General features: G+C 31.6%; 1 protein-coding gene across 1 annotated transcript in view; it reads left to right on the top strand.

Annotated features, from left to right (window-relative positions):
- The window catches only part of LOC105438508 (NACHT, LRR and PYD domains-containing protein 3-like), a 47,565-nt gene extending 33,457 nt beyond the window's left edge, over positions 1-14,108 (top strand). The window contains exons 8-9 of the mRNA XM_030980918.1: positions 2,133-2,297; positions 13,676-14,108. Coding sequence (XP_030836778.1) covers positions 2,133-2,297; positions 13,676-13,864 — 354 coding nt within the window. The 3' untranslated portion in view covers positions 13,865-14,108. The remainder of the gene's footprint in view (positions 1-2,132; positions 2,298-13,675) is intronic.
- The last annotated feature ends 406 nt before the right edge of the window (positions 14,109-14,514 follow it).

Genomic DNA, 14,514 nt, shown 5'->3' with positions numbered 1-14,514 from the left:
AACAGATCAACTTCCAGGATTCTCAAAAAGTAGGTCTTCATCACCCCCTCTCTTTGCAACATCTACAACATTTTGCCACCCACCAGAATCTAACATTGGTGTACTTTCTGTTGTCCAAGAGCTTTTCACTTTGATTGATTTTGGGCCTTCCTTTTTACAAGAGATACAATCAGGATTGAGGATGACTTCATCAATTGATGGTCTGGGTGGACGGGATGTTGAAGGTTCTGTGGCATCAGATAAGATCTCTGACAGTCGATTGAGATTCTTGGTAAAAAGTTGGTAGCACTCCCGATGATAACCGTAAAAATCTGAAATGTCTTCAAGAATGAGGATGCATGCTTCTTCCATTGCTCATTGTGTCAAGTCAGTTGAAATTCGTGAAATTGTACCCCGTTTGTTCATTCATTTGTATAAACAACAAAACTATATTATAGCATATAATGGGATTAATGACCAACTGATGAATAAGTTTGCTTTGTCTGATCCCCCCTCTTCAGGCTGATACTATAACAGGAAACAATGAAGTATGCGGTAAATTACTGTATTTGATTTAGTTTGATGTTAACAGGCTAGCCCCAATAGTAATTGAAATACTGCTTGTTGAGGTTTTGTTTTTTTAAACAGGAACTTTAATTGAATGTACATTATATATACAGAATGTATTAATCGTAATATGCGGGGAGAGGGGGGGGGGGGGGGGGGGTGGGGATACAAGTTGACTGATACTGAACAAAATTAGCGGGAAACATCAGATAAAATATCAATGAATAATATTACACCAAATTAGGGGGTTTGAGAACTTATTTTATGATAATAGCAAACAAAATACAACTTTTAGGTGATTTTGACAGGTTTTGAGACAGAAATTTGCATATCAAAATATATGCAAATTTATGACGTCATTAATAATTGAAGACAATAAAATAAATTAAAATAATTTTGTCTTCCTGTTGTTGTATGATTTACAAAGATTGTTTATTAATTTGATGGAGGTTAGACATATATCTGCTGAGAAACGGTAAAATGTAAGCACATAATTCACAAACCCTAAAAAAATGTACAATACACGGAAAACTGATATGTTTACATAACAAATAATGGGAAAAAACAATGTCAACAAGAGTTGACTGAATTTTTTTTGCAGGAAACATCAGATAACATATCAATGAATAATTTTACACCAAATTTGGGGGTTTGAAAACTTATTTCATGATAATAGCAGACAAAATACAACTTTCAGGTGATTTTGACAGGTTTTGAGGCAGAAATTTGCATATCAAAATATATGCAAATTTATGACGTCATTAACAATTGAAGACAATAAAATAAAATAGAATAATTTCGTCTACCTATTATTGTATAGTTTACAAAGATGGTTTATTAATTTGGTAGAGGTTTGACTTATATCTGCTGAGAAACAGGGTAAAATGTAAGCACATAATTCACAAACCCTAAGAAAATGTACAATACACGGAAAACTGATATGTTTACATAACAAATAATGGTAAAAAACAATGTCAACAACAGTTGACTGAATTTTTTTGCAGGAAACATCAGATAACATATCAATGAATAATTTTACACCAAATTAGGGGGTTTGAAAACTTATTTCATGATAATAGCAGACAAAATACAATTTTCAGGTGATTTTGACAGGTTTTGAGGCAGAAATTTGCATATCAAAATATATGCAAATTCATGACGTAATTAACAATTGAAGACAATAAAATAAAACAAAATAATTGTGTCTACCTATTGTTGTATTGTTTACGAAAATCTTTTATAAATTTGGTGGAGATTAGAGTTATATCTGCTGAGAAACAGGGTAAAATGTAAGCACATAATTCACAAACCCTAAGAAAGTGTGCAAAACACGAAAAACTGACATTTTTACATATCTTCAAATAAGGAGCAAAAAAACAGTGTCCAAATGAGTTTTTTTCTTGGGAACATCTTTTTTCTGATATTATGGATCCCAATGAACAAAATGACACCCAAGAAGTAGGATCATAGGGGGGTGCACGGTAGCCCCCTCTGGCCCACGGACTATAAGGGTAAAGTCAGAAATATGTAAACAAAACGTATTCATGTATAGACGTGTTGCTTAACTATATTCACAAACAATGCAGGTCCAGAATCTAGTGCTGGCATTTGTTGAGTGTACCACACCAGCCTCGTCACACGACCTACTCGAAGCACTGTGTTCTATGCCAAACCTGACTGATCTGACACTTGGAAGTAATCTCAAGGAGGAGTTCTACTCTACATTGAAAGCAAAGGCATCATCCATACAGGTATGTGTGTCCTAATGTAAATATCATGGAAGGTCATTGTTTGACAGAAACAGCAGTAATAGTTATATCAGGGAGAGTGTAAGAGAATGGAGAAACCGTCTTGAAAGAATTTCTTGAGGGAAAGATATTCAAGATTAACTTGGCTTAACAACAAGAAATGTAACTCTTTCCAGCAATCAGATCCATCAACAGCCTCCCTTGTCAGACCCCAAATCCCCTCTGGCAATCCAATTGTCATGCAACACCATCTGCTTCTCTAAGCTCTCTAAACACTCTGCGGGAAAAAAAAGGCTTGGAAGCCATTTGTGTCACTGCGAAAAATGACGCATACTCAGTGAAGATGTATATAACTGTAACATATAAAATACAGAATCCACTACATATGGCACAAGGCAACCTTCTATTGGTTATAAAATGCTTTTGCTATGCTCGGCTAACTCTACTGAAGACATGGTCATGTGAACCAGCGAAAATCGACCAAGGAAATGGTGAGTTTGAGTGAATGCAAGTTTCTTATCATCATGATTTTCTCATATAATTATTGACATTTTCCGCGAGCTCTGCAGTCTCAGAGGGGGATTACGGTAGGGGGAAAAGACTCCTGGAGCTATGCAAGTCTTCAAAGGGGCCTCTTGGATGGGCTCTCCATTCTCCTACACTCTCCCTGGTTATATGGTGCACGGGTATATATTTATTTTTTCCAAACACCTTTTTTTAAACGCCATTCACTTGGTATATTGGAACAGTCATGAGACATGGAATTATACCAAACTACACATGTATCATATAATGATTAAGTTGAAATTCATTTTGTATAAGATTGACATTGTTTTGATCACTAATCAACATTGTCTAATTTTGATTGATATGAAAAATATGCCATATAGTTTTTAAAGAGCAAATTATAATAAAAGTTTGAATTTTCCACCCTGCACCTTAGCAACAAACCTTCTGACCTATGATTCTTGTGCACATGAAATCCAGAGTCATGAATACCTGTAATACATTAAAGATAATACAAAGTTTTGGGAATATTTCAACAGGATTGGATCATTAAATTTGAAATTCGCATTACCATCGTGAAACATAGTGTTAGAACACTCAACTCTAAAACGCTTTGTATTTAGAAATAGATATTAAAATTTGATTGATGATATATTTTGCAATTCTTTTGAAAATGAAATTGATTCCGGTTTGTTTATAGTTAATGTTTCTGATCACTTTCCTATATTTTGTATAATTTTTTTTTTAAAAGCTCATCGTTGAAAGTCAGTCACGAATCCAACAAAGACGAATTAATGATGAAAACTTTCTCAGATTTAAAAGAAAAATAAGTGAAGTTGATTGGAGTTGTGTTTATGCATCAAATGACACCAATAATTGTTAAGACATTTTTATGTCAATTTTTCATTTAATATATGATGAATGTTTTCCCAAAATAAAACAAAAGTAAAAAATCAAATATAGTTTAAAAAAACTTTGGTTAACAAGAACTCTATCCAGATAAAGCATTGTATATTTCTGAAAAACCATATTGATAAATATAAGGAAAAGTACATTAAATTTAAGAATAAGTTAACAAGTTTATTACGTATTGCAAAATCTGAATATTATTCTCTTGTTTTTAATAAAATAAAGGGTGACACAAAAAGAATTTGAAATAACATAAATGCTATGGTAATAAAAGATGTAGAAAGTTATCTGCCGTTATGTATTACGATAATGTTAAACTACACTCATCTAAAGATATTGCAGAAAAATTTAATTCATATTTTTTTAACACTGGTAGGAATATCACACAAAATATTCCACCTGTTAATGTCTCATATGAATCATTCTTACTTGAAAATAAATCTCCAAACTCAGTATTTTTTAAACCTACTTCAGTTTATGAAATATTAAATACAGTTTCTTCTTTAAACGCTTCTAAATCAAATGGACCAGAAGGTATAGACCCTAAAGTGATTAAGAGCTCTATTTTTAATTTTGTTGAACCATTATGCTACATATTTAATACATCAATTTGTACAGGAACTATCCTTGATGGTTTGAAATTAGCTAAGATCGTACCAGTCTGTAAAAAAGGTAACTCAAATGACTTGACCTATTATAGGCCCATTTCTCTTCTTTCTTTGTTTTCAAAGATTCTCGAAAAAAAAATCATGAACGTCTGTCTATATAGTTTCTTACAATTAAACAATATTTTGATTGATGAACAATTTGGTTTTGGGAAAAAAATGTCAACTGCTTTGGCTGTTTCAAGATTGGGTAATCATATACAAAATGAAATTGAAAAGGATTATTTTTGCGTTGGACTTTTGATGGACTTATCAAAAGCTTTTGACACCATTGACCACCACATATTGTTAAGAAAGCTTTAATTTTATGGTATTAGAGGCCTAGCATTAAATTGGTTTGAAAACTACTTGTCTGAAAGAAAACAGTATGTGATGGTCAATGGTGTCAACCCTTCTATACAACAGAGTTATTGTGGTGTTCCCCAGGGTTCTGTGCTGGGCCCTCTTATATTTCTTATCTATATTACCGATATAATTTTTTTTTCTCTTATCCTCAAGTGAGGTTTTTATTTCCATGATAGCAATACATATTTACATTAATAACTCAATGACTGAGTGAAACATATCATAGGCTAAACATTAAAGTGTATTCAACAATTCTTTCAGCTTAGTATTATTTTCTTTGCTAACACATTCATATAATAATAATAATAATAATAATAATAATAATAGCCTAATAAGTCCACTCCAAATTTTATTAAACCAAAACAGAAATTCTTTTTGCCCAATTGATTAATTTAATCTTAGCAACAACTTGAATTTAACCCAAAAAAAGTATGTGGGTAGTAAACAGAACCATTAACAATCTTCTTAATGTAACATTTATGAATTGCATATTGTGCATAACTTAAAATAATATTCAAAAGTGAATATTTCTTGTTTCCAATATCCTTACCTACAACTATTATCTTTTGGTCTATTTGTATTTTTTTTGGAATAGTTTAAATATCAAATTACATATTATTTTCCAAAACAAAGTCACATCCTTGCAATATAACATAAAATGAAAAGTTGAGTCAACTTGTCCACAAGAGTTGCATAAGTTATTAACAATTTGCCATTTATATAAGTTTTCTTTTGAGGCAATAAACCTATGAATCATCTTGAAATTAAATCGTTTAACTTTATTATTACGAATTGGCTTCAATTTAAATAAAAATACATCTTTCCAAACAAATTCATTATCCACATCTAAAAAAGGAATTCCAAAAGTAAATGAGATTTCGTTCTCTTGAATTTTTACGTATTAACAAACGATAGTAATCTTTCACTTTCATAACAAAAGCATTCACTTTATCCCGTTTCTATTTCTATAATATTCGAAATATCACATTCTTGTTCATAATCATAGCTTAATCTATCCAACCAACACTGCGGAAATGCTTTCTTTAATTTTGTATATTTAAAATCAAATAAGAGCTGTACTGCTTTCACTTTTGTATTTAGTAATGTAGAGTCATTCCAAATACCATTTGTAATCAAATTACAAATTTTCAATAAACCGGCATCTTGCCAATCTAGATCTTAAAGGTAGTGTTACTATTTTTCCAAATAATTTCATTTGGAATATTTTTTACTTTAACCATATCAATGAATTTTAGTTCTGACCCAGTACAAAAAAGATTTACATAGAATTCTGGCAAATTATGTTTAGAGTATAATACTTTCATATCATTTATGTTACAATTGAAATGTAACAAAGTGGCAAACCCCCTGTTTTATCGGACCAGTATCTAAACATATTTTTCCAATAAGAGCCATTATCATTAAAAAACTGAGATATCCATGCCAAACGAAGTGAAGATATTTTACTAGCAATATCAATCATATTTCAATATCACTTATGATTACATTATGTGTAATTTTTTTTGGAGTTCCATAAGAAACAAAATAATAGTCTATTCAATATCTGTAAGACATGTTTTGGTACTGGTACAACAGTTGCAGTATATACAATTTGTGACGCCGCTAACATTTTCAAAACAATTATTCTGCCATAAAAAGTAAGATCTCTCATTTTCCACATATTTAATACATTTTGAATGTTATATATTTTTACATTCCAGTTTAACCCTATCTAGCCCGGGGGGGGGGGGGGCTTTAGTAGCCCCCCCCTCAACATTTTTCGCGATAATTTTTTAACGCAGGAAAATCTTGCAATGAAATTTTGTGACTTTTTTCTTTCGAGTTGCGCAATTCCACAAATAATGTTGTGTCATCTGCATGTTGGGAAATTTTTAAACTATCAATACCTAAATCAACACTGAATATATCGATCCCTTTAATCTTTTTATTTTGTCTTATTTTGGTTAAAAAGTAATGCCGATAATGGGCAACCCTGGCAAACTCCCCTTTCAATAAGCAACTTTTTTCAAATCCATCCATTATTCATCACACGACTGATGGCGTCAGTATAAAAGGCCTTTATCCAGGTGATAAAAGATTCTATAAAATTGAATATACGTAGTACATGAAATAGGACAAAATGGGATACATCGTCTAATGCTTTTTTAAAATCCGAAAAGAATATAATTCCCGAACTATTGGATGTATTTAAATAGTCGATTACATCTTGTACTAATCGTATGTTTTCTGCTGCGGATCTTTCCTTTATTAAACCTCTTTGATCACTTGAAATCAGTCAATTAATTCCTTTAAAGAAAGTTGAAGCAGTTTCTTTATCTCAAGTATGTATAGTTATCTTATGTTTATATTTGTGTTAATTTTTTTTTTTTGTTTGTTTCTTTTTTATTTATTTTTTAAATCTTTGTTTTTGTTTATCTTTGCTTTCCATTATGCTATGAATGCTTTGGGAACTATGCTTGTACAAGGCCTAAGGGCTTTATTTATGTAGTTCCCCATTTCATTTCTAAATTTGTTCTTGAATAATTTGTATCTTTTGTATCAATGTAATTTTTAATCGAGAATGAAATAAATGAGAATTCAATTCAATTCAAATGATACGATAAAACATGTTGAAGTTTTTTAGACAGTACTCTTGCCGCAATTTTATAATCATTATTTAATAACGAAATTGGTCTCCAATTGTCTAAATAACCCCTATCCCCCTTCTTGAATAACAACGTAATAAGACCCTGCCTTTGGGAAGAAGATAATTTTTGTTTGTGATACCCCTCATTTAAACTTGCAATAACCAAATCTTTAATTTCTAACCAAAAAACCTTGTAGAACTCAGCACTAAGACTATCACTTCCAGGGGCTTTGTTATTACCCATACTTGCAATGCATCTTCACATTCCTTTTCACTTAGCAACCCTTCGCACTTAGCTACCCTTCGCACTTCGATGCCTCTTCATTGAGTTGAGTTTGAGTTTATTGATTTCACATTTCACATGCAGAAATAATACAGATAACAAAATATACATAAAAGACATATTGTTTCATAATATAACAAAATGATTATATTAATTGACAAGGTAATCATCACATTTGTTTGACAACTAATATCATTTAAAGGAAACCCAGATAAAAGTACAAACTGTGAAATGTGCATGAACCTATAGAAAAGCAGAGCTTGTAAAGAATAGGTTCCTGGGCGACTTGAAAAATAACAGGGACAGAAAATGTTTACAGTAGAGAGAGGTACACAATTAAAATTAAGACGGTAGTAGTTTGACAAATAGTTGTTTGCGAGTTCAATACAATACAATACAGAAAAAAGAAAGAAAACGAAATACATTAAACCGAAGAGTAGTAACGAGCCAATAAATAGCAGAGTATGCACCATACATGTTTGCACCACCTGAACGTTTACAAAAACCGAACAATAGAAATCATGAATTATTTATTCCTTTCCTGTTAAAATCCACTTAAATGTCACATAGGCAAAAGAAGGCCTAAAATTGCAAATGAATTGTAAAATGAATTGTAAAATGGTACACGTTATAAAAAAAGAACATTATACATGAAATGTCTAATCATCATTATTATTGTAGGCATTCAACAAATGTAACTTGAGTTTATATTTAAATTGATGAATAGAAGAAGAGTGAAGTAAATCAGGATGAAGATTGTTCCAAAAAGACGGACCAGTATATACAATTGTTTTTTGAGAAAATGAAGTGCGTAAACGGGGGATGTGAAAATCATTCCTTTTCCTGGTAGGGTATGAATGAATATCCAAGTTCTTAGTGAAAAGAGAAGCAATAGAATCAGGCAAATCATTTGTTGTAAGTTGATACATGAAAATACCAAATTATAGAGAAATATATCAGACACATGTAAAACGTTATTGTTGAAAAATAAGATGTTTGAATGTGACCGGAAACCAACATTGTGAATTATTCTCAGGGCTCTTTTTTGAATGACCAATAAACTATGCAGTTGAGTCTTGGAGCAGTTGCCTCATGCTAAAATACCGTAATTTAAATAAGGGAAAATTAAGGTGGAGTATAGATTCAACAGGACATCAAGAGGAAAAAAGTGTTTAAGTCTGTTGATGACGCCGGTATTTCGTGATAAAAGTTTACATAAATTTCCAACGTGCATTTTCCAATTAAGTTTACAGTCTATAACAAGACCAAGAAATTTTGTGTGTTCAACAAATAAAATGTTTATGTCATTAATGGAAATGTTACCAGGTTGTGATGTTATGGAGTTACTGAAAAGCATATAGTTCGTTTTAGTCACATTAAGAGATAATTTATTGGCATTAATCCACTCCAAAACAGATAGTAATTCATTGTTTACAACGTCAGCAATAATATTGGGATTTGGATGAGTAAAGAAAATATTGGAATCATCGGCAAAAAGTATGAATGACAAAATGGGGGAGGAAGTTTGGAAATCATTAATGTAAAGTAGAAACAAGAGCGGACCCAGGAGAGATCCTTGCGGGACAAAATACCAAGAATGAAAGTGGAGAAAGACTACCCTAATTAATTAATTAGTAAATACCAAATATCTACCAAATTGTGATGTTTTTTAAACTTCTTAAAATCATCGGTCAGAGTACTAACAATTAGATATTTAAAATATTTATCAGCAAGAAAATTTGTGCATTCCTTAACATACACTTTTTCAAAATATTTATGAATTTCCTGTAAAGCCGTTTCATCATCCTCAATAATTTTTCCATTCACGTATAAACTTTCTATTTCTTTTTTTTGCCCATTGCGCTTTTCCAACTGTAAAAAATATTTGCTTGCCTTCTCACCTCTTCAATCCATTTTGACCTCGATCTTACAAACGCCCCTTTACATTTATGTGTATAATATTTATCTATTTTCTTCTGTGCTTCCTTCATCTTACTAATAACATCTTCATTTGGATCCCTATCTAACTGTTCACTCAAGGTATCATATTCCTTTTTAAGTTTATTAAAATCATTTTTTTTTAACATCATATTTTGTTTACAGTATGACATCGTAAATTCTTTTATCTTAACTTTACATATTTCCCATTTGTCCTGTGGTGACAATTGTTTGTATTCCAATTAAACTTGTTTAATCAAATTACGTACACCCGTCTGATACTTTGCATCCACTATTAAGATATTATTATTTATCTTCCAAAACCCTTTGCCTCTCTTTACAATTGTCAATTTCAAAGAAATAGCATTATGGTCACACTTTCAAGCCGGACCAATGTCCGAAGATTAAACTAAATGGCTTACCTTCTTTGATATTAACCAATAATCTAACCTAGAAAATAAAGAGAGAGACATCTGTCTCCATGTATATTGTCTCTTGTCTGGATATAAATGTCTCCAAATATCTACCAAATTGTGATGTTTTTTAAACTTCTTAAAATAAAACTTCAGAACAGTAGCAGAAGAGATACCACGTGTATCCATTTCCTGACTTTGAACACAATTCCAGTCCCCTCCTCCTATCATATTCAACTAATTTAAAAGCATTTTATAAAAAATTTCTTTTCCCGATTTTTGGGAAGGAGCATAAACATTCAAAACAAAGTAACATATTCCATTGAAGCTGAAACGAGCAGCTACAATTGTCCTGTCACTTTTATTAAAAACATGTATTAAATCAATTTTCGGGTCTCTGTTAATTAAAATTGCAACACCCTTTCAATGATTGGTTCCGTTATTAAACAAACATGTACCAGTCCACTCATTACAAATATTCCTTTGTAGGTCGTGAGACAATATAATTAAATCTCTTCATTTTTAAAGTTTTCCCTGTTTGCTGATGATACATGTGCTCTTATGAGTAACAGTAATATACACATACTTGCTTCATCAGTAAACAGGGATATTTCAAAAGTTTCTTCCTGGTTTAAAGTAAACAAATTATCTTTGAATGTTACTTAAACAAATTATGTCATATTTCGGTCAAAGAATAGAAAGGTGCCCAGTCATTTAGTACCTGTTGTTATTGATGTTCTTGTTATATCCAATTTGAAAAATGTAAAATTTCTTGGTGTTACAATTAAAGAGTCTTTGAATTGGAATGTGCATATATCAGAAATTTCTAAGACACTTGCTAGATATGTTGGTATCCTCTCTTAACTAAAATTTGTATTGCATTATATAATAAATATATAATGTGTTATATATTCTGTACAATAGCCTTGTTTTACCTCATCTAAACTACTGCAACTATATTTGGGGGAATACTTATAAATCACATCTAAACAAATTATATATTTTACAGAAAAAGTCTCTAAGAAATATAACAAAGTCACAAATGCAAAGTCCAAGTATACCACTCTTTAAACAGATTCTAATCTTGCCTTTATACAATTTGATTGATTGATTTCATTTCATTTCATATAACAATTGCTTGCACAATAAAGAACATAGTTGACAAAGTAAGATCAAAATTATGAAATGGAACAGGAGCCTACTGGAAAGCATAACTTGTTTTTGTAGGTTCCCAAGAATAAATATAATATGAACATTATTTTAATAAATCATTTTAATGTGTCTTAATAATCACAGTAAAATAGAAATAAGATTATACAAATGATGCATGCGCATGAGTTCATTATAGGATCTATCTGCACTCTAGTTGAAGCTGTGTGTATCTATTGCACGAAGCCGTTAGGCTGAGTGCGATAGATACACACAGCATCAACGAGGGCGGATAGATCGTATAATGAACAAATGAAAACATGCATCATTTGTTTTATACAACAAAACTCCTAGAACCTTGTTATTTGATGTAAAAAGAATTCATTCAAGATTGTTTTGTGACAGTATATGGCTGACAAATAAATCTCAAGTTTAATAAGGCTTAATTTAGTGCGCACATAGCTGTAGATATAGCAAGCGCACTAATTACCTCTATACCTATTTACGCATAGTGCTGTGCAAAAATAGGCTCATGCTCACGCAGTATTAAGCGCTCTAACCTCTACGCTCACTACTGCGCTCTGAAAACGAGTTCAATAGTACTGGAAAATATTGCACTCCTTTTCATGAAAACGAGCGCAATAGGCTCATTAAATGAATCACACGTGACCGCGCATGACCAATCACTCTGGGAGTGAGTTGTATAAAATAACATATTTTCATAAACCATTTTAAAGTATCTAAATAATCAAAATATACAAAGAGAAAAAATTGTCAAAACGGGACACAAAAGACAGGAAACTGACATAATAAGATAAGACAAGACATGACAAAACAAATTCATAACAGGACAAGATAAACAAGACATGACAGGACAAGACAAAAAAAGACATGACAGGACAAAAGGAGACAAAAACAAAGCTGCACACAACAGAAGTTAGAGGAAGAGAGAGAGAGAGAGAGAGGGAGTGTGTGAAACAGGGGAGATGTGAGTAGTTTAACTTGTAGGAGACATGTATTTTTGTATTAAATTATTTTTGAACCCTCTACTAAAACTATAATATGTGGGTTTATTTCTAACTGGATCTGAAAGAGAGTTCCAAAGTTTTGAGCCTGAAAATACCAATGATTTATTTGAGAGCAAAGTTCTTGTTTTTGGTAGATGAAAAAGCTTGGCAGACCGAGTAGGATAATGATGAATATTGACATTCTTTGTAAACATTGAATAAAAAACATTTGGCAGTTCATTTTTATTTAAATTAGACATGAATATTCCCAGATTATAACTGTATAAATCTGTTATCTTTAGGATACTAAGTGTGTGAAAAAAATGTGTGCGCTCGAAAATCAGAATGACATATAACACGCAGCGTTTTTTCTGGAGTAATAAAATTCTATTTAAAAGATAGTCAGCACAATTGCTCCAAGCTATAATTCTGTAGTTTAAGTGTGGGAGGATCAACGTTGAATACAGGTTTAATAATAACCCTTTTGGAAAGTAAAATTTGACCTTGTTTATAATGTCAATATTTCTTTGTTCGTCAGTTCAAAGAATATCAGGGAGTACATCATCTAGATAGGAAGATCCTTATTAAACCAACGGATTGTCTCATCGAGCTCACGAAGTCCGGAAGCGCTGTGGGGGAATTTGTAGATCGGACAGTCATCAATGACGTGATCCATAGTTTGGATCTCTCCATAGGCGCAGTTTGGTGATGATTCAGCTCCAATTTTATGTAGGAAATATTGTGTATGGCCAACTCCAGTTCTGATACGGTTTAGGACTTTAGGTTGACCCAGGCTTTTCTTGGGAGGGTTACCGCCCTAGTTCTAACCAAAATTCCATGCTCTGCTGTTCAGGCGCGAGGCCTGCTTTGAACACTCCAATTTTTTCAAATGCTTCATTGACAGTATTTGTACTGTACATTCCGGAACAGTCCACATTTCCTAACTCTTTGAAAAGATTCACATTATCTTCAGAAAAATCATGTTGGGTATAAGTAGTATCTGTGTTCAATATGGGGATATTTTTAAATTTAAATTGTGAAAATACTCTAATTTTTATGTACTCTGTAAGACATAACATTTTTTTTTGGAAAGATAGAAGAGAAGATGAAAAAACGGAAAACAAAAAATAACATGAGGATCGAGAGATAGGAAGAAGAAAATGATAGAATAATAAAACAAAGAATAACGTAAGGATAAGTAAATGAAGATAAGAAAAGACAGAAAAAGAGAAAGATCGAAGGAAAACAAAGAATATCAAGAGAGATAGGAAGAAAATAATAATACATGTAGAATGATAACAAGAAACAATAACATAAGAGATGATAAAAGAAAACAGACCAAAGAATAACATAAGGAAAGTCAGAAAGAGAAAATGATAAAGAATAGATATTTCATATTTGAAAGATAGAAGTGAAAGAAGGAAAACAAAAAACAACATGAGGAGAAATAGGAAGAAGCCAATGATAGAATAATAAAACAGGGAATAACGTTAATAACTATATTCACAAACAATGCAGGTCCAGTTTCTCGAGCTTCTTGATTTTAAGTGTACCACACCAGCCTCATCTCATGACCTAGCCGAAGCACTGTGTTCTATGCCAAACCTGACTGCTCTGATTGCCCACAGATTTGGAAGGAATCTCAATGAGGAGTTCTACTCTACATTGAAAGCAATGGGATCATCCATACAGGTATGTGTATGCTAATCTTTATGTCATGAAGGGTCATTGGTCGACAGAAACAGCTGTAATAGTTGTATGGTGCACATGTATATATCTTCTTTCTTCTTTCCAAACACCCCTTTTTAAAGGCAATTCACTAATAATATTGGAACATTTATGAAACATAGAATAAAAGCAAACTACACATGTACTGATTCAGTTGAAATCCAAATGTGTATAAGATTGACATTATTTTGATAAATAATCAGTATCCAACATTTTCCAAGTTTGATTGATTTGTAAAATATGTCATATATAGTTTTTAAAAAAGCCAATTTAATTAAAGGCTTGAAGTTTCCACAACTGCACCTTAGCAACAAATCTTCTGACTTATGATTATTGTGCACATGAAATCCAGATTATGTATACCTTTAATACATTAATAGCAAATGTATATTTATGGGTATTTATTGATTCAAGTTTGAGTAGGAGTAGGATTTATCAATGCAAACAAGTTGGAAGCCCTGTAAAGAATACATATAAAAAAATTTTAAAATCATTCCTAATCATCATCTCCATAAACATTTCAGTATGTTCTTTTTCTCAATAGATGAGAATTGAATTTGAAAATAAAATCTATTTAATCATTTTTGTTGAGAATATTATTATGAATACAACTACTGTAAACGCTGTTA

The sequence above is a fragment of the Strongylocentrotus purpuratus genome, unplaced genomic scaffold (genome assembly GCF_000002235.5).
Source record: "Strongylocentrotus purpuratus isolate Spur 01 unplaced genomic scaffold, Spur_5.0 spur5_scaffold_11, whole genome shotgun sequence".
NCBI classification, from domain to species: Eukaryota; Metazoa; Echinodermata; class Echinoidea; order Camarodonta; family Strongylocentrotidae; genus Strongylocentrotus; species Strongylocentrotus purpuratus.
The sequence above is the reverse complement of the archived record's forward strand: the minus strand, read 5'-3'. Positions and strand labels throughout refer to the sequence as shown.